The following is a 22788-nucleotide window of genomic DNA, read 5'->3' on the forward strand; positions in this document are numbered from 1 at the left end:
TAAAGAAACACAGTCACTTGTATTTATTATAAGACTATTTAAAAGACTTAAAATAAAGATTATTCTATACTTAATAAAATAAGTAACATATTAAATTGTAATACGAACTGTATCCCTAGGAAAGATGTAAGGTTTACGTTAATTGAATGGTAAAAAGTTAATCATCTATTTCTAGAGATTCAAGCTTATTCTAGTACCAAGATCGTTCGTACCAATTGGATATTAAATTATAGAATATTTCAAAACAATTACACTACTTTTATACCATGCATGTACTGTAGTAACGTAAAAATATACGTAGAAAGACATTTATTAAAAAAATATCTACACGTGATAGAATACGTGAAAATACTTCTAAGCCTGCCTGAGCTAGGGCGAGGCAGGATTTTTACAATCCTTACAAGTATAGAAATATTTATTTTCCGCGGCGCGTGCGCAGTAAAAGAGCGATGTAGGCAAGCAGTCTAAACCCGATGAACAGTAGCACCATGTTAACGACGTCCATTGTGAAGTCCTCCTGAAAAATTGAATTATACATAAAAAATATTAAGATATAGAAAAAGATACAATGGAAAGATGGTTTTTTTAGATAATAAGTAGGTATACCAATAACGGTAGGCTCGCAACGAATTTAGCTTACATTACTTTCGCATATTTTTGGATTTTTATTTGGATATTTTTGTTTGATATAAATGGGGTATAAGCATATTGATCACGGCGACTTTTTTGCAGCGATTCAAGCGCGTTTCATGAACGCGCCTTTGAATAATGCTCAACTGCTCCGAGCGACATATTTTAGCGATCGTGCCACTGCAAACAGTCGCCGTGTGTAACTACGCTTTGTTTCAATGGATGAATGGAATCATTTACCTCAGAGAAACTCAATGTCTCCAACACGACTTGTCCCGAGGCGGGGCAGGTGAAGTTTTCCCTGGTGCAGGCGATCTTCTCCACTCCGGACCACTGGTTCACCAGCAACGCTTCGTTCCCATACCGGAACCAGGACAGGTAAGAGATCCAGCCCAGGTAAGGTGGCACGGATCTTTTAACAAAATATTTTGGTTAATAATACTGCAGTGGTTTCCTATATTAATATTAATCGACGTATGACGACGTTAATTAATTAGGTACGTTTAAAATATGGTTAATCTTATATATCAAAATCTCGTGTCACAGTGTTAGTTACCGTACTCCTCCGAAACGGCTTAACCGATTTTCACCTAATTTTATATGCATATTCAGTAGGTCTGAGAATGGGCTACTATCTATTTTTCATATCCCTAAGTGATAAGAGTTGTTCAATGTTTACCCTTAACATTTTTTATTTATATGGCAACACAACGTTTGCCGGATCAGCTACTATTTATTTAAATGTTTGGAACTTTTGTATGAAGTGTTGAAAACATACAAAAACTTTACTAGGTACTACTGTAAAAAGACGGTCTAGATGCTAGTCTAACAGTTAACAATATATTAGATTACATTAACTAAAAACAGTGCAATGCGAACAGTTTTTAACCGACTTCAAAAAGGAGGTGGTTATCAATTCGGCCGGTATCTTTTTTTTAAGTTACGAGCCACATTTATTGATGATAATGAATGGACGTACCGTAGATAGTAAAAAGTAGGTAGTCGCGAGATAGTAGGTACCTGCATAATGAAATGAAATGAAATGAAATGAAATGAAATGAAATGAAATGAAATATATTTATTTTGTATAGGCCAACGGCGGCACTTACAAATTGTCAGTTACAATATTTTCTTAAACTACTACCGGATCGGAACGCGACCTCTACTGAGAAGATCCGGTAAGAAACTCAGTGGGTTTGTCTTTTTTAATTTTAAAAATAATTAAAAAAAAGAAGCATAAAAAGGTGTAGCGTGGGTTCATGCTGCCCTTTGAAAAAAAGGTCTTTGCCCTCCTCTTAAAAGGTGTCGCCCCCGGCATGAGTACAATTTAGCCGTCCAAAAAAATGTTTATATATGAAACGTTGCCAACCCATAAAACCTGCCACAGGCGGGTCCTAAGCTGATGAAGGTCGGTCGTTAACCTTATAGACACTTACCCGGAGTTTAAGAAGAAACCACCGAACAGCATGAACGGGATGATGATCGGGGGTCCCACGGAGGCCGCCATGCTCACGCTGCTACTGGCGCATGATATCAGGTAACCTGCGATGGAAATAATTTCATAAGAATACTTCATAAGTTTGCTAGAGTATGAGGTATGTAGACTGATCTCTCCCTAAGACTGAAAAAGGAGTGGATCCGATTGCAACAATGTGGAATTTAATAAATTAATTAAAAAATCTGAATTGTTAATCAAATACTTAACGATAAATAAACGAAAGATAGATTTAAATAAATATCCGATAACTGTGTAATTTTCATATTAAAAAACAGAATAAGTTAACGTGATCACGTACGACATTCTAATTAATTAAATGTAAATTTTAATAACTAGATTTTAATTTAGGTACTTATACAATTTTTTTTTATATATATTTGAGCCGAACGATAAAGCAGACTTGCTACCTGATGGAAAGTAGTCAACGTCGCCTATGAACATTTGCAACATTAGAGGAGTCGCCAATGCATCGCCGGCTTTGAAGGAGAGCTCTTTTTGCACCTTTTTGACGAACCCCATGTCGTAACGCTCTTGGGAATACCTCCGGATACCATATATTCTATACCTCGTTAATATCTTGCTCGAACGCAATTCTTGTATTCATAAGTTATTATTTTACTATTAAAACCATATCTTTAATGGCAATAAATACTGCTTCTACACCTTTCATTTCATATGCAGTTTAGTATTTGGTTATGTAAAAATAAATGTTACTATATAATTAGTAGGTATTCAAGATTCCCAGAGTACTGCACGCAACTGACCGTTAATGAATATCGGCTTACAGTAATCTAATACCGTTATTGATAGGTCAGTCCGTCAGTGTTACGATCTTGTTGAGAAAGTTAGCTACTAGATTAATCCTATTAATTTTATCAAAATTCTACGTGCTTCATGCTGGTATGCTGCAACCACAAAGGTTTATTATGGATTCGTCACTGATCTACTGTTCATTATAAAAGCTTAAAAGTAAATAACTTTCTTTTCTTTACGAGGGGGAAACCTTTAAAAGGTACCCGGTACCATGGGAGCGACGGGGATTCTTTACGCACTAAAAGCCCCCGTTGGCCGTCAGCAACTTCAACTTACGAAGCAGTTTCAAATAGATACAAACAAATTGAATCGACGGAGTATTGCTGGAGTATTCTTTAAAATATATTCGAGGCAAAAAAATATTTTATTAATTAGTTTTATGTTTCCTACAGCAAAAATGTCGCAAAGAGAAAAACATTATCAAGTTCTGGGTAACATTAAAATTCTTTCGGCAAGGTTCTCTCGTACGTCCGTTACGTAATCTATGGGAGTTACGAAACTCGTCCATGCATAGCGAACGATAATCGATACATCGTAAAACGATACGATATTGCGGTTACTGGACATTAGTCCAACCTAGTAGTCGAATAACTGTTAAATACTACGTTCTACGTAAATATTGTGGTGATATCATACAAATATATTGTCTAATATTGCATAATATGAATTATCACATAGTTGTGTAGTTATCCAAGAATGTTAGGTAAGTATTTGTGGGTGATTAAAATTCAATTACTAGGTAATTTTCACCTTTCACTTATATATTTTTAACGATTTTTTAGTAATTAAAATTGAATAACAATTACGGTAATTGACTTTTTTGTACTTTCAAGTTCATTAGTTTTTTTTAATAAACATTGTGCAATTACTAAAACGAGAATAATTTTAATACTGTATGTTAAATGCTATTTTGTCATTAGATCTCATTAAAACACATTTGGGTGATTTACTTCATTTGCTAACCAAAAAATGACGCAATTTTATTAAATATACCAAATAACAACAATCTGTTTAACTAAAAAAATAATATTGTCATAATTGCCGATTGCGTCATGCAAGATCTTTTTTTAATCCCGTTGAGATTTTCTAATGATGCTACAGGTTTTTATGGAACTCTCTCGGTTGCAGATAATTTGATAATGACAATTAAATTGTATACTTCGTTATAAAGTAATTATAAAACCATGATAGAAATGTACATATAAGTACATAGCGCCATGTCTTGTGTAGATCATAAATCATAATAAATTTATAGAGTTAGGAACATCAAACGCGGAAGAGCCGTTTTTAAAGCGCGCACGCATAAAATAATTTACTCGTAAAGTCAGTCGTTACTTTTAATCAAAAGACAGCAATTTTGCATCCGCGCTAAAGCTAAAGAAAAACGCTTCGTGATTTTTCACTTCTTTTTTTCAACACCCCGACAGATCGTAATGGTCGATTCTAAATATAATAGAATAATCCCGTAGATCCTAATCCTAGAATATACCCGTAGATTAACCAATCCGCATTTTACCAACGTACACCAGACTATCCACAGTTGTGAAAAGAGACATGGGAGAGAGCAATGCGACGTAAAATAACTTGCAATCAATGGTGATGCCAATTTACTATTTTGATACAGAAAACAGAAACTTATAAATGCTTAATTTTAATACAGATAAAATATTCTTCATGGTAAAGACTAAATTCACGTGAAGTATGAGGTATAAAACTATTTCTTGCATCATAAATCAACTTACCAAACGATGTCGCCACATTGGTGATAAGGGCAGCCAGTCCCGACGCAATGAAGAACCTCACCGGAGATGGGTTCAACCCTATCATATAATAGGCTATGGTGGTGAACACCAGCGGTATGGTGGCGAAGACGGGCGCTTCTGCTAACGTCTTGGATAGGAAGTACACGTCCGCTCGGTACATGCCTGAATGGTGCTCCCGTATGAAGATCGGCAGTTCTGAGCAGAATACCTAAAGAAATATAAGATGATGATGATGATGATGATGGTTATGAAAAGTAATTTTATTTGCAAACTTTTTTTTTTCGCGGGGGAAACCTTCAAAAGGTACCCGACGACGTGGGAGCGACGCCGGGTTATGTGGGATTTTTACCGCACTAAAACCCCCCCGGTGGCCGTCCTCAGCGCTTGGTGGAGAACTCCGGGATCTCCAATGGAATACAACCGGAGTCCTCCGAGCGCGATGCCCCGGTCGGGCTCTGCCCTGGGGTGAGCACTTTACGCTCCTCCCTCACATCTAGTGTTTACGACGGCATGCGACCACACATGCCGCCGTCCTTCTCGGGGTTGCTCTACGGACGGTTTGAGCTCCCACTCTTGCCGTCGGCAACCCCGGAAGCCCCCTTTTAGTCGCCTCTTACGACAGGCAGGGGATACCGTAGCCCTATTCTAGTCCCGGAACTACAGGGACAATGAGGCCTATTTATTTGCATACTAGGGGATTTTCAAATTATATTGAATTTTTCGTGCTTGTATACATTTTAAAAATCGATTTGAGGTACATATATTGAAAGGACTGACTGATAGTTTTATAAACAGAATGTTAGAGTAAAAACGCAAAAAACTTTAACTTTAAAAATTCATTCAAGTTATAAGCATGTTGTGAAGCAACTTTATAAGTTTATTTCTATCTGGCTTCATCAAACAATATTTATCGACCATAATCGATTTAAGATGCTCTTTATTCTATTCTGACAAAACTTTTAAGTTGAACTTTTGACTTTTAAAGATTAGGCTTAATATTGGCCAATAGATCATCTTTATTTAAGTTTTAACGTATTTTCAGCGTTTTAATGGCACGTCAGTGATGCATCATGATTAATATTATATTATCTCCTTTTAGTTGTACAAGATTACACTTGCAATCAGGAGTCTGTACGCTTTCCTCATATAAATAAACTCAACATTATGGCCTCTTATCCGTGTTATCACTAACAATATATACGTGTGCTAGTACAATTCATTGTTTTAATGCTCCTTAGCCATGTAACTATGAATTATTTATCTTAGATGAAGCAAGTATTTCAAAGTTATTAAAATATTTTAAAAGTGTAAGGGTGCATTATACGATAACTTTTTATTCGTCTGGAAAAAATTAATATGACTATATACCAGTCTCTTAAAACGAATGGACGGAGTCGCGGGTACAATGAACCACAGTAAATCTAACATTCCTATGCCACTTGCATCCCATAACAAATAAATGTACAAAGTAGACCACAATGTTATCATACAGATAAAACATGATGTGTATCACACTGCACACAATGTTTACTCATGAGATATCTACTGGAAGTGTTTTACTATGTAAATACGAGTAACGGTGATACAATTCTTATCACTGTCTTAAAATTTACAACGTGTTAGTTATGTGATAGAGTATCAAGTGATCAAACATTAATAGTAATTTGTAAACTTATAAAAACATTACAAAGAATCTGACACTTTTGCTGTCCTCACTATTAATATAACAGTCATCATAATATAAACGCTTTCTACACTCACAGTCCCACACTAGGATTCCCTGTGTTGTGGGTGCCATGGAAACACAATTAGACAAATACACAAACACCCAGACCCAGAAACAGAAATCTTAATTCATTATTTAGATATCTGTCTGCTCGGGAATCCAACCCGGGACCCTTTGCGCGTCAGACCGGTATGGTGACCGCTCCGCCAGTCGGGTCGTCATCAAAATAATAAAGAAGAATAAAAAATTGATAAAAAAAATTTACTCACATTGATAACAGCGAAGATGTTTTGGAAGGTCATGTTTGTCAGAAACATGAAAATGGCTCCGTTAATGTTCATCACCCCATCTTGATCTAAGTTCTGACCGAAGTATATGACTCCAATCAATATTGATACCATCTGAAAATAAGTTTTTATGAGTATATTTTATCTTTACGTACCTCGTTTGGGATTTGCGTATGCAGTAAACTTAAAAACGTATTATAGGTAGGAAAAAAATCTTTAGAGAAAATCGACTTAAGTACACAAAAAAACATATTTGACGGGATATCTTAATTTGAAGCAAGTATTTGTAGAGAAACGGAAATAAGACAGGAGTCCTATCTGGGATCGATGTTAAATGAATTCTTCTTGAGGACTAATTTAAAAGCCCCCATATCAGAAAAGCTGCCGTTTAAAGATCACATCAAAGTAAGAGTAAAAGACTGCAGTCGAACCTCGAAGAGTAATACTATTCGTAGCGGCTAACATAAAAATCAGATAGCAGTAACTTACAATAGTCTGCAGAAAGCGCACTTTGATGAGCATAGGCTCCTTGGTAACGGAGAGCCAGGAGCGCCACAGCACGGCGCGGAACTGCGCGCACCAGGACGCCTTGTACGGCGAGCGGCGCGTGCGCATCGCCGCCACGTTCGACCACGCCGAGTCCGCCCAGCCCGACGATATCTTACGCTGGATTCAAATGGAAATTGCATCAATGGTATTTACAGTTAATCAAAATTACGACAGTACAAAACCTCGTGATATAGAATTTCACCTTCTTCTCCAATGATTTCGTGTTCTAATCCAAAGCGAAAGGATTTATCACGTACTCTCACAATGAAAATTTTGTGAGAGAATCCATGTGCGTTTATTACAGTTATCGGCTACTAACTAGTCTACCAACCTAACTGATAACTATATATGTACGTAACAGCAACTTATTATAATTAACAGCAACTTACTGAAACAAAAATTTAATTTTAATTTTTGCGTCATGGTTAGGTTTTAACCGGTTTAGGGTTAGCTTTATAGTATCAACCTATACTATTTTTGCCATCCAAAGTTCCAAAGATGAAGATGTCATAATTAAATGTCGATCTATGGTAGGAAGGCAGATTATTGAGAACAGACTTTAATAAGAGAATATTTATAAGTACATCCTGTACAATTATGAACGTACCTCATTGAACATGGCATTCTCGGCTTCGACGGCGATCTTGCAGCCCAGCTCCGACTTGGCGAAGGCGGTGCACACGGTGTCGATGGTGTGCCGCGTGGTGTCTTCGCGGCCCGGCACGCCCGCCAACAACTGGATGTAGTGGTCCGCGGGATTGTAGTTGGCAGGACATGCTGCTCCTAACCTGGGTTAGATAGGAATATTTAGAGGCGTGAAGTTATATGTAGACATGTTCCAAGATCATAAGCGTCGTAAGGTCATGAGTTTCTTTTATCGAAAAATGTGAATGATCTTGTTGTTGGCAAACTAAATACAAACTTGCACCATGCGTTGGTCTTATTTATCCTCATTACTTATTAGCTCAGGCTACATTCGGGATTCGATAAGATTTAGGTATGTTTTAATGTTAAAGGCATCCCTTTACGTTTTTATGTGCCTATACAATTTACAAGCCAATATATTCAGCTTTTTATGTTTTGACTGTTTGAGTATTATTCATCTAAACTTGAATTTAGTACAATTCAATTTAACTATAACATTTAAAACCATCCGGTTAAAGTAAAATGACGAAGTAAATAAACATAATATGATAAGGATAATATAATAAAATAATTGTTAAGTACGTACTCTCTAAAGAAGTCAGTGGCTTGGTCCGGCGATCCGAGGAACGCGACTCTACCATCGGCCATGATGAGGAGCTTATCGAACATAGCGTACAGCTCGGAGGACGGCTGGTGGATCGTACATATCACTGTCTTGCCTTTCTTTGCTAAGCCACTCAATACCTGCACAAGAAATAACAATCATATAGACTAAGCGATCTAAATGGCTGCTTATACAAGCACTACCTGTGAACTATTAATTTAACCATATAATTAAAAAATAGTTATAATTATACCAATTCTTTTCAACATTTCGGAGAGCTGTACAGGTAAGATAGATTAATATAACATAAGATATAGCAATATACTTTCCCAGAAGCAAACAGACATGGGATTTAATAAATTAATCTTGCTAATTAAAGTCTAATACACATATTGTGGGTAGTTTTCTCATGTTTTACTTCTGATGCAAATATAGAAAAGTAAGCGTAACATCTTCGATATTTAACATAACATGAAACTAAAATATCCAAAACTACAGATTTTTGAAACGAATACATAAGTATACATTTTAAATCACAGCTCCAATAGTAATAAGGTCGTTAATTGTTGACATACCTGAATAACGTTCTGTGCCATAAAGGAATCCAGTCCTGACGTGGGCTCGTCACAAAACATGAGTGGCGGGTCGGTGAGCACCTCGCTGGCGAACGAAAGCCTCTTCATCTCTCCTCCAGATATGCCCTTCAGTCGCCCCGGGATACCGATTACCGTGTTTTGACATTTTGACAGGGCCAACTACAAATAATATTAAATTTTTATATACTTAAGTAAGATCTCATTTATTTTTTATTATTCTCATCTTACGTGTACGTTAAACACACAATAGTACAATGAATATTAATTATTATTAGGTACCTGTATACGCGATATAACCTTCTGTTACAAAAACGTAATTGGTACATAACTACTATATAGATATAATATTTATTAACTATTTTTTACTTCTTGCTGAACATTTTCATGGCCACGTTAAGTAATAGAGACGTTAAATACTTATTAGATAATATCAATCAAAGATTTTTGTACCTCCTCCAAAATATACAGATACGTTGATATAAAATGCTAATTCTATTGAATTGATATTTTAACATAAATACATAACACGGGTAATTTAGTATGAAAAGAAATATATGAGCTTTAGATCGTCAAATATGTTGGTGTTTAATTGAATGATTATAACAACGATGTGAAAGAATTCGTTAAAATCAATAAACTATTTTAATACTAAGTATACTTCTTCATAAAATATTCGACAAACATACAGAATCACTGTTGTATGGCATTAATTGATCGTAAATTCAAGTTATGGGTGGAATATTACAAATTAATAACTCAATCTGTTATGAATTGATTAACAGGCCTAACCGTGATAACTTTCAATCCAACCAATATACTTAGTTGATTTGATTGATGAGTTAACTTCAAATCTTTAAAATGTAACATATGTGAATGGATAATTGAAGTAATCTGTTACTCGTACTTTATTAATTGTAGGTAATTATTACTGAAAATGACAGAATATACTTAGTAGAGTTACCTGGTTATGTTTTATTTAATGAATTGATTTAAACATACTATCGTTTCACCACGCGTCATCATTGTTACTTTAACTAAAGTAGAACGTTTTAGCTACGAAACCCTACGCGAGCTAATCCGACTCACACATTCCACATGTCAGCGACGTATCACTTGACACTTTTGGAGTCACCACCCACATGGTGGTATGCTATGTTATTGGCTCCTCAAACATAAATCATTAGCGTATTCAACCTTTTGGAAGATTGTGTGATAAGAAACCTGTTTCTGGGGTAATAATTTATTTCGTCCTAGCTCTGTTGCCAACGGAAAATGACGTATATACCTTCTTAGTATATTACAAGTTATATTCTCATAGGAAGCTATATGTTAATATATATTGAATAAAAGGGCAATTATAATAAATCAGCGGCCGTCGTTAGCTTTTTTATTTTTCTCATACTTCATGGAAGATAATCAGCAATGAAAATGTACAATTAATGTAATCGTATGTAATATTTTATTAATATATCAAGATTTTTACAAAAAGTAGCTTTAAGTAAATTAACTTAAGTATATAGGACCTCATACTCAAAATTAATTTTGCAATTATTTAATTTAGTATAATAAAGCTGTCGCCCGTGAGTTCACTTGCGCTCTACAATGTAATTTTGCGTTTTAAAATGTAAATGTACTAATTAACATTATAATTTTCCAATTGCACATTTCGATTAAATCTCTTGGAAAATTATAACCTACTTATAAATATGCAAAAAGCGTTTAGGTTTGATCCATTAGGTACCTACACAAAAGACAGTCGATTCATAGACATTCAAGTTTTTTCAAATATAGCCTAGTAGACTCTACACCTCTATACATCTTAACGAATTTTGGTAAAAACCTATGCGTTACTAGTTTAATTTTTTTTTCATCTGAATACATACCTCAGATATCACTTCCTGTACTCTACGCATGCGCTGCGCGTAGGGTATGTGGCGGTCCATTCGAACTAATGCCTGTGAAACAAGATTAGGTGAGTATAATCTGGATTCCGTGCGTTAATACAAAAAAAGATTGGACATTTGACCGAGGTGAATAACCTGCTGATGGACCTTTTTCTATTTTTATCAACATCAACCTTTTTATTACTTTTATTGGTTTGTTTGTTTCCGTCCAAAATAACATTAAGTACAACTTGCTACGAAACGTTAATTTGAACGTTGTTTTTTTACGTTAATGTTTTAAGTTCTTTTCCATTTTAATGTCTTTTTTACCGAAATATAACGTCTGTATTAAGCAGTAGGTAATGTATTGGAACATAACTTTTAATATAAGCCTCAAGGCCACGGTCCCAAATGTCGTCTGTTATATTCATTTACATTTAATATCATAGATATTCTAATAAGAGTAACATTAAGCTATCTACAATCAAGATGTCCAGTTTTTGTTTTTAATTCTGTTACGGATGTATATATTTAATACCTATCTAAAGAGATGTTTCTAATTAAATTCCAGTTCAAATATTAGATATTGAAAACAAGACCGATTAAAAAATAAATATTATTTTTATAAGATTTCGTAAAGCGTATTTGATATATTATGTGGCCTAAAAATAATTTTACAGGTTTGATCTATAATCTGCAAAATTATCATTAGGTCTAGTCTATAAGTATTTACAAGAAAACATATATTATATCCTACGTTTACAAGTGCACACATTTGTATTTATAGCTGTCTAAAGTTAAACTACCGTTTAAACATTTAAATTTGTTTTCATGTTTAATATCTTTAATTTCATATTCAATATTTTTTTTATATTTTGCAGAAAGAAGTGTCCCTCGCAACGTTTAAAGCCATCTCTTATCAAACCAACATCTCAAAGTTTCAGTTTATAAATATGAAAACTTACTTGAAAAATAAGATGCTCTCGGACGGTGAGCGTGCCTATAAACAAATCCTGCTGTTGCACGTACGCTGACAAAGCAGCGAGAGCCTCCGGTGTGGCAGGCAGTCCGTTTAGTGCCCTGGTGCCACTGGACATCACGCCACTTGGTGTTCTGAACGTCAGCGTGTTCAGCAGGGTAGTCTTACCAGCGCCGGATGAGCCCATGATGGCAAGAAGCTCGCCTGGGTACGCTGCGCCATGAACTAGTACAAAAATATTACATATACCTAACCACTCTTCTTTGGGAGTCGGTTAAAAATCATTGTGAAGATTCAAATCTATGTGTTGCTCTATATAACAAAAGCACTAATTAATGCCACTGTATAAATGAAATCTGATTAAGCCAGCCAGTCTGACTTTTTATACACTCGAAGAATCATATTACTCGTACGTTAAGAAAAAAGGGTCGACGAACTAATAACCTCTTAGAATCAGGTCTTGAATTTATACAAGACACAAACTATTTACCATTTTTGAGGACAGAATAGATTAAGTTTTTACCATTTCTCAACAACTGCTTCCTTTGCTGGAACATGCGGTTGGAGGAAGGCTTCCAGAAGTTCCAGATGCGTCGGTTCCTGTTTCTGGTCTCGGTTGCGAAGGCGTTGACGTCTGCCCAGGTGTAGGTGACTTTCTCCACACCGCCGATAGCGCCATATGTCCTGTTGGGTTGTATCGCCAGTGTTACCTCGCCACCACTCGCTCGGGGACTACCGCCTGGTGTGCTTCCATTCTAGGGTGTAAGAAAATACCGGTAAGCTTAACTTTACATGAAATATTTATCAATATAAAGTATTTTAGGTGAAACAATTGAAGAAGCATTTGTTTTGAACCTGGCGGTTTTAGGACCGAAACCCGGGAGAAATTGTAAATATAGATTTCAAAGCTTAAGTACTATTGACTCTACACAATTTCTCTTTCGATACAAGTGTGTGTCATATTACAGAAGAATTTAATCATTCTCTTTTGCCATATAGATATGTTCTAGTATCAGTAATAAAAATTCTAATAATCACATACCTATAATATATAGGAAGTAGAATTTCAAATAATATATCAGACATTTTAATATGACAATCAGCAATATAAACGAATATGGTTTTGAAAATGTATCAGCTTCAACAACATACTGACTATTAAATTTGCATTAGTGGGCATTTCAATAGTCCTTTAATGTAAGAATTTTTAAGGTTTTCTATTTCAAAACATATTCAAAATATTGAGAAAACTTATAAAGCTTAGGTATCATATAACTGATGTCGGCGTCGGCTTACCGATAGACATACGATATGATCGGTAGCAACGTTACAGTTCGAACAACCGTTCAAATGCTTATGATTAATATATATTATAGACGGAAGGTATAAATGTCTATAATGTATGAGACATACACATTTACACCAGTCAGACTACATATGTCTGGATAAGATTTGACGGCATTGGGTAAATATATACAAAATACCCATAGGTTTTTTGCATCTATAAACTTAGTATTTGTCAAACACATGTCGTGGCATACAGAAAATAATCTCCTATACAATTTGTATTGACCATGGGCCATGGGTTTAGTCCGAACCATGGAACGCAAAGCGCGCACGATTTCCATCTTTATTAGCTGTGTTGTTCAAACAACAGTATGTTCCTATGAAAATCATCTTAGCATATTTTTATGCTAAAATATAAATATACAGAAGTAGACATGCTTATTTAATTGCTTTCTGAATTGTTGGGTTTACGTGTTAATTAACATTTGATGTTAATTTAAAACGATAAGAAAATAACAAGAAACAAGTAACAAAGCTAAAAGAAATTCCTAAAATACCTTGCGGTATAATGGCACCTTAATGTACCTATATCCATTAGAAAATTGTTTTAAAATTTTTATTAAATGAGACTTATCGTTAGTTTTATGATTATACATTTTGGTACGTTACGGTCTAAGTAAGTTTTATGTTAAGTACTTAATTTTGCGAAATGTATAAACGATGACTGACATACCTACCTGTTAAACTCCATACAGTAGACCCAATGACATTTTATACTAATAGTAATAGATCTATGAGTAGACCAGATATTCCTATTATTGAAGGATTTTTTTAATTCAGTCAAATCTATAGCAGTGTTACACTGATTGTTAAACTGTGTCTATAAATATACCAAATCGTAGTCAAGTAATCAGTTAACATTCGGAGGTCTTTTGAAATCCTAAATGTAATTGATCCGTTCTGAGGTCGGACGGTGCAATCAGTCAATTGAGATCAAACTCTACTAGATACGCAAACAGTATTACTTACATAGTTGTTGCTAAAATTAGGAATAGTCGTCAACAAACTTGCAGGATAATGTCGTTAGAAATTAAAAAATACAAAGAACTTTAATGTTTAGTTTTAGATACTGGATAAATAAAATAAATGTGTAAATATATAATGGGGATCTAGATCGAAGTGTTTATTCCAAAATCTAGGTACGTTGGTAACATAGGTAACTTTACCCATGTTACCATATTTTACGAGACGTTCTGATATTTTCTTCGCTGTTAATAAAATTATCTCAATAGTAGGTACTTAGCATGGTTTCATCTGGTCAAAATTGTAGGCTGTTGGCATAAAAATTAAAAACAAATCCAAATAAAATCGAAACAGAATGGAATTAAGACACCTAGCTCGAATGGAATGGAATGTTGAGTAGATCGTTCGACCAAGAAGAAAGTATCTACTTAGTTACATAAAGTAATTAATTTACGTAGCTAAGGTACCTATATAGTATAAAGTCTCATTATTCGTATAGTTACATAGTGTTAGTGATGCAACTCTCAGTAAAGTCTTCTGTTCTGTTCAGGAAATAGCCGTTTGCATTGAATTGGGCTCAATGAATGGAATCGTTTAGTGGCTAACCGTTGATATCGGCGCTTGGCGACCCGGCGCCGCTGCCGGAGACTCTTTGATGACTTACATTCTTCAGATCTACATCAATTGCTCTTATCACTAAACCAACAAAAGTTACTGAAATATATTTATAAAAAATATATTTAAATTAATTGATTGATTGATTTGATTAAGCTGCTTGTAATTTGGAAGTTCATCTAACAGCGTACTTTAAAATTGTCTAGAAGTTCATGGAAAAATGAGAAATGGCAAATAAAATATACAAAATAAAAACGGTTTTACTAAAGTATTAAAAATAAACTAAAATATATAACAAGATTATGTCCATAATAAGGAATGCAAAACTAGTGAAGGGAACCTGGTACGAGTATTTAGTATATACCTTTACCTAGTTAATAATGAGTAATTAGTAATAAGCTTACAAAAAGCTTGTTTAAGTCCTTGTAAATTATTCAATTGTTCAATAATGTACCTGTTACTGACTACTCTATCTATTCTACAGACGTTATTACCAAATAAGTAGATATATTATTTAATGGGTCCTAATCCAAAAAAATACCTGGTGACGCACGCGTGGAATGACTAAGATGCTAGATTTGCTAGTGCATCGTACAGTTTTATGAAAGAAAATAACTTAAAGTAACTAGATTTTTTTGGAAACATTATTAGAATGCCATAAAATGTAGCATAGTAAGTAATATTTTTTATTATAAAAATAATCTTTTTTGGTAGTCGCTGAATGTTTAAAATTTCTGCCGTGTAAATCTATGCAAGTCGAAAAGGCTATCATGTAAATTTGATGGCACATTAGAATGCGTAGATATAAAACTCGTGGGACCGGCACGTTAAAAACTAGTTTCAACTTTTTTGAGCGGCCACTGACTTAAATTATTATGAAATAGTTGGCCTTGTTCCGATCCCTTCGGGGAATCTTCACTACATAGTTAACGATGCAGTCTTTTAAATAATTTTGTAACTAGTGGATCAAAATATTTATGATTCCTATCGTACAAATACAGTAAAAGTAAGGTCTGTAAGCTGACCTATTCGCTTTTGGAGGCGCTCATTCATAGTAAAGTTTAGCAATAAGTAGATCATACTTATCTACCTATTGGTATTTTCTATAAAAACGTTCGGGCTTTTATAAAAAGACGCAAAAACGTTCATATAAATGAAACAATGCAAGGGTCTTGTAATTGTTTTTTTGACCCATCTAATTAGGTACCACCCTACTTAGCGGTCCGTTGTTCTTGAAATGAATGAGATAAAAACACACTTAACTATTTTATTTAGTTTTTCATATAAAAAATGAGAGCTCGCATGTAGAAGACTTCTTTTATTTATGTATTACTGCTGGACACTAGGGACTTTAATATTAGAGACTCCGTGACATGTTTAAGTTAAAGCGCAAGTCACTTATCCACAAATTTACTGAAATATATGTGCTACATTTTTTTTCTTATGTAAATATTGATACTAACCTCTCGTTTTAGAGCCCAACCTGTCATTTAGTTACTTTGTTTCACTTTAATTATTTTAATTAATAACAACACCTTAACTGTAAAATAGAAAACTGTCAACTGTCGTTATCTATTTCATATACATTATGAAATATTATGTGGGTACTTTTAAAAAAATATGACAAGAGTAATTTAAAACAGTTTAATTTTAGTCTTACCTGAGGCGAATTATTGCTGTAGGTAACTCTTTGGTTGTCCACGGAGGAAGAAATTAGGGGTTCGTGTTCCTCCGAGCCGGCCGTCATAGTTGCGACTTACAAATTACTTTTACAACAAATATATCACAGTCATATCACTTCACAAATGCACAAACCGATGTCCGATTGTTTTTTATATATATTTGGCGGGAGATAGCGCACGATCGCATCAGTGGAGTGTCACGTTAGACTGTAAGCACGGGACTGTGGTCGCCGAGGCCGCCGCATAAATCTTGCAGTACTACGTTTACCTAGTGATTAGTATTTCGTGCCACATTAGTTCTTTTTAATTACTGAAGCCTACTTCACAAAATTTCTACAATGGATCTGTAGGTACATTAACTTGTGAATATAGGAATAGTTGTTTACGAAATTCTAGTAGTGTAACGTGTGATTCGACTCCAGTGGCAATATACCACATCTACTTTACATAGTGGTTTAAAGCTAGGTTGGTTGTTAGGTGTGCAAAAATAGTTACAAATTCTGGGCATTCAAACTTAGTTCTCAACAGTTTAGGTTTTGATTTTTTGTTGCAACGTTTTCTGGTGTAATGGAAAGTTATGAGCAAAAGTGAATTAGATAAATAATAAAAATACAAATTAATAAAGCTGATATGCACTAAAATTGCCTGTAGTGTCTGAAAATGATGTACTAAAAAGGTTAATCATAAAAAACACAACCAAATTCAGTATGTAAATGTTTATTCAAAAAAATCATATTTGAGATAGCAAATAATTATTCGGTAAATTATTTATACAATATTAAATGAATATCCTTTACATTTCTTTCGTAACTCGTATGATAATAAAATGACACATGACAAAGGAACTATTGTATGTAGACTTGAGATGTTTCATGATACTTAACATTAACTATGTCTTAGCAATATGGCTAACGTGCTTCATAACATAAACCTTAATCGCTACTTCACAATGACAATTCGCTAACGCACTTACGCAATCATTGTAATATTTGGTGATCGATACCTCACGAAGATGGATAGTTTCATTGAAGACTTGGTGCGTTTATAGAGAACCCGATTTTCGATATAGACCGCTATTATACTTTTAACAGAGCGGCCGCTGCTTATTTTGTAAGCCTAATAAAATGTATAGTTCATTAACTCTGCAGTGAGATCATAAAACGCCGAATAAATAATCCAGCGCTACAAAACCTGATTCAATATAAATGCACCCACCCATCATCGAAACACAGTCACACAAACAATCTTGCATTTAAAATTAACAATTTCCACCTCAAAAACTAAATATACCTGTTTCATAAAAAAAAATAAACAAACCACGTCATGTTCTCCTGACATTGATTAACAGTAACATTTATACATAAACATAAATAAGACAACGTTATTTACATTGCACAAACGGAACTCGTGTACATAAACGTATAAACACAACTAATTTGTTAGCGTATCAGATAATGATATTTAGCACTACGTAGGAAGCATTCAAATTGTATACGAGACTGATGTCTTTCTTTTGGCTAGTTTTGTAATGAAAATGAATACATATATTTTTATTTTTAATCTACAAAATTATTTTTAATAATATAATCATTAACTTAGTAACATTTGGACTGGTCTGGAATTAAATTCACGACATTACCAACTATTAAAAAGTCGTGAATGATACTTTTCTTGCCCATGTCTGTGGTCTATTACTATCATATAGTTGAATCCGTTTGCGACTGGTCCACTGTTGTAGCACTATTCCCCTTTTGTTGTAAGTTTAGTTCAGACATTTTTGTGATCCGAACCGAACCATAGTAGCTTAGTTAATAAGTCAATGTTTATAAAAATGCTAATATGGTAAAATCAAGTTCATGATACATGGTAACAATTCATTTTCGGTGATCTTGGAAGTATGCTTAAGGATGATTATTTATATATTTTACTAAACTTGGGCCCAATACAATAATAAATAAATGATCTATAATCATGCTAATGTTTAAATGTTTGGACATAACTACGAAAACTCGTTGCAAATTTTATTTTTAACGTAATTAGAATATTATGCCCACAGTTAAAATAAGTAGTAGGAAATTAGCTAATTTGAATGCCAATAAGTGTCTCGAAGCATTCATTATTAGAATTCTTAAGAGGCAATAATATAAAACTAATTTTGGATGTATAGCCATTATGAATGCGGATTATATTCACTGAGTTCAATTTTTCAATCATTTTTTTAGATTTTGTTGAAGTATTAAGTTAGTTATTACAAGTCTTCATAACACGGAGTATTATGTAAAATGAAAAGAAAAATCCTTAGGAGAAAAATGTAGAAATTTGAATAATACAATACAACGGATCGCTACTATTATAACAAACAAAATAATAATAATGAGCACAATGGTTTATCAACTACACAGAATATCCTATTGCTAATATAATGACTTTATTTTATAAAATATTCTACTTGTAATCGGTTATTTCATTTTACTTATATTAATTGTATACATAACAACAATAATATGCGGATGCATTTCTTCTCAGTTCGATTTGTTTTCGTTACCCTGTTGCGAGGGGCTTTTAACAGTACTAAATTATGTCCTTATAATGTATTTAGCAACGGTATTTTGTTCGTAGCCTGGTGTTAAAAGACAACATTATTGCTATCACGAGTGTTTAAATCGTAACCATCAAAGTTTCACTTTCCGTGAAATTGTTGAACTCGGCTAATATCTTAAGATTTATTGTATTAAATATGAAACAAATATGTAAAAACAAAATATTTACGCGAAGGACATGAAATAACGAAATCAGACGAGACAATATTCCATAAAAGCGATATAATATATAAGAAAATAAAAAGATACTTCATACAAATAGAAAACAATGAAATAATTTCCATTTTAAAAATAAATAATCGATTAGCGTCGATCAATCAATGTGATAAGTAGTTAGAAAACACGTAGGTAATATAAAGTAGTTTAGTAGTCGGCATATTTATTATTTATACAAAAATACTAGATTGTTCACACTTTATTATTATAAAGTCCATTTTAAAGCCCAAAATTTTAAAGCCCAATATTGAAATACAAATTATTGTAATTCAGCTCTTTTAACACCAGGATACGGTAATATTCATCAAAAAAGATAAAATATTTTCGTAAAATATAATGTGTTTATCGGAATTTATTAAATACCTATTTGTGTAAGATAGTCGAACTGAATAGAAATGGAGAACGTTTATTGCTTTAATATTAAAGATATTTTTTATGGAAGCAATTTTTTACGGAAGATTTTTTTAATTACATGTAAATCCTTGTATTGTTAACATACTACGGGCTATATAAACATTATGAGCTATATAAATTCACATAACTGAGTGTTAATTACAAATAGTTTGTAAATGAGATTGTATTAACTATTGTAATATGACTAACTATGTAAAATGTTTTTAACAAGGGTTTTAATACTTGGCTTGATTTGGGCGCACATTGTGTCAAAGAATTGATTGTATATTCATAATGATTATAAAAGTTACTATGCTGAAAGTATGATGAACTTAAACAAGCTAATGACCATGCATTTAATTTATAAATGAAATTTTAAAAGTCCAATAAACAAATATAGAATGACAAGTACACGGCGCCGTACGTACGTTGCAAGGAGTATGTGTGCGTGAAATAAGTTCATGTCTCTGAAATAACAATTACAATGTAACCAAGTTAATTTAAACCCTTGTTGCACATAACTATCTGTATATTGGTGCTATGTTACTGAGAAAGAGAAGAATAAATTGGAGTATTTACCTTTATCTTACACTTATTCCAATATATTTGATTTATTTCTATAAGGCAGTACAGAACCTTATAAATTTTCAATGTCTCTATTTATTACCTACTTATATAAGCATTAACTTATAATAAGCACAAATCAGTCTACTATTTAACTATTGGCAGTATTAATTATTGTTTAACTTACAAAGAACGTTTAAACAAAGTTACAAACTGATTTATACGAAACTTGAAAGTAGTTGATAAATATTTTTTTAATTATGAGAGAAAATTCATAGCATGCATAATAAAGATAAAAGATTAAGAAGAATGTTATCAAGGATTGTGTTTTATATATTCCGAAGTTATAATGGTAAAGGTTAGTTATATCTGTCATTCACTATTTTAGGAATGAAATGTCATAAACCATTTCTTATATGTATACATTATACAAGGAATTCCCGTGTACATTCCATATTTCTAGTCACACCGGTTTAAGCTGACTGACAGTCAGTCCGTATTGAAAGTTTTATTAAGTAGATTTTTCTAATTCACCCAGGCACAAGAGGCGTTTCAGGTTAGTCTGTGGTGGATATTCGTATGTTTGCACAAAATTGATTTCTAATCATTTTTATAATACAGGTCTGTGATGTTTATCTTTTATTTTTGATTATGATTATTATGAATTAAATATCATTATACTAATTCATGTTCATATTTAATTGTGGAACTTGATAAAGCAAGAACGAAAATTAATTAGTCGAAATTAAGTTTTTTTCCCGTTTGTTTTATTTATTATATTACTAAAACGTAGTAAAGGTTTTATAGCTTTACTTACAGAAATGAACAGGATGTTACAACGATAACAATTTTATTTGATCTTGAGCAATTTGCAAAAAGCAAATAGAATTAATATTATATTAATTATACTAGAATATAAGATACCACAATCCTATTTATACAGATAGGTCCGCTTTTTAAATCTAGCCGTTTTTTTATGGTCAGTTGACATGAAGTGGAAACGTAGAACAGGTTCGATTAATTTACTTACGCGGAATAATTAAGCATTTGGAATATTAAGTGACAAATTAATTTGCAATCAGGATATGAGGCATTAACGCTTGGAATAAAAATGTGGAGTTATCGAACGATAAAGGATCGGATCTAAACCGTACAAAGATCACTCTTGACACTTATTATCTGTATGAATGGAATCGTTTGTCAGTAGTTTATCAAGGTTATAATATTTTGAGAAATGTAAGCCTCATTTTCCACTTAAGTAAAATCTCAAAACGTTTATTTTCAATCATAGTTATTCATGGAGAATGCTGAATCGATTTTAAGCGGATAATCTTGCACGTACGTATTATTTAAACATATAATTTTCATTATAAATAATATATATAATTTTGTACACATTGTAGTAAACTGGTATGCACTCCACCTATAACTAGCGAAATATCTGAAACGCCTCTTGTAACTAAATCAAATCATGATGTCATATTATTTAATTATTTTCAAACATCGTTTTTATGAACTCGATTATTTTTATTGATTCAACGAGTTTACAACCAAATCTGTTAAAGATAGAACAATGATTTATTTTATAGTTTATATGAGGCACGAGCCGCATTTTAACAAAACAACTACACGACCTGATCGAAAGGCAATTATTGTTTCCTATATACATTAATTGCTGTTCACTAGGGCTTTCCGTCGAGTGCTAAATTCAACGAACTATTACAACTAATTACCTAATTGTAGAACGAAAAGAGTAGCTACAGTCGAACTGGTATTGTTTAGTACACGACAACTTGAGGTAGCCTGAAGTTTACCTTACACGAATAACAAAACCATGCGCCCCACTACGATGCGATATAATACTGCTAAATCTATGATATTCATATTTCGTCTAAGCGCGTCCGAATTAAGGACCGATTAAAAAAGCTAGTTACTACATGAAATATACGAAGATTGCTAATTAGTGAATATTTAACGATGAGAGCACTTGCCTAAACATACATACATGCTTTGTGGTGCCCCTAAACTTCCTAGTTTTCATAAAATGTGAAAGGAATATGCACAGTATCACATTACCTGATAATATATTCTAACGTCATTCTATTATGATATTTCTTTTGACCTTTTTACTCAAATAATTTAAGATGTAACTTTAGATAGATTATATATTGACACCGGTTAAATAAGTATATTTCATTCTAAGCCTACACTAGTATACCGGTGTAATTATTTTATTTAAAAAACGTTCATATAATCAACAGGTACTATACAACGGGTACACTTAATAGTAATATGGAAATACAGCAATCATTTAGTGTAAAAAACTTATGCATAAATACGTCTACGAATTTTGTTGATATGATTACATAATTATACAGCGCCGTTCGTCGAAGCCAATCAAATTGCAGTCTTCATTAATTCCACTTGTTTTTTGT

At 33.2% G+C, this 22788-nt stretch overlaps 1 protein-coding gene and 1 long non-coding RNA gene across 3 annotated transcripts in view; one reads left to right on the forward strand and one right to left on the reverse strand.

Annotated features, from left to right (window-relative positions):
* w (eye pigment precursor family transporter white) lies at positions 1-16874 on the reverse strand. The gene is made up of 13 exons (XM_073087602.1): positions 16559-16874; positions 12497-12728; positions 11960-12198; positions 10995-11066; positions 9091-9270; positions 8498-8655; positions 7874-8054; positions 7207-7383; positions 6700-6831; positions 4684-4912; positions 2067-2172; positions 871-1042; positions 1-517 (listed from the first exon to the last, which is right to left on the reverse strand). The coding sequence occupies exons 1-13, from the start codon at positions 16643-16645 to the stop codon at positions 416-418; spliced, it is 2067 nt and encodes a 688-aa protein (XP_072943703.1). The 5' UTR covers positions 16646-16874; the 3' UTR covers positions 1-415.
* The window catches only part of LOC140753178 (uncharacterized), an 11012-nt gene continuing 5015 nt past the window's right edge, over positions 16792-22788 (forward strand). The window contains exon 1 of one of the 2 annotated variants that reach the window (XR_012103546.1): positions 16792-16926. This is a non-coding gene — a long non-coding RNA (uncharacterized LOC140753178). Of the gene's footprint in view, positions 16931-22788 lie in introns of both variants that reach the window. The other variant, XR_012103545.1, reaches the window with a different exon arrangement.

Source organism: Epargyreus clarus, unplaced genomic scaffold (assembly GCF_041222505.1).
Source record: "Epargyreus clarus isolate Ecla_fem2 unplaced genomic scaffold, WU_Ecla_fem_2.2 ptg000026l, whole genome shotgun sequence".
In the NCBI taxonomy this organism is placed as follows: Eukaryota; Metazoa; Arthropoda; class Insecta; order Lepidoptera; family Hesperiidae; genus Epargyreus; species Epargyreus clarus.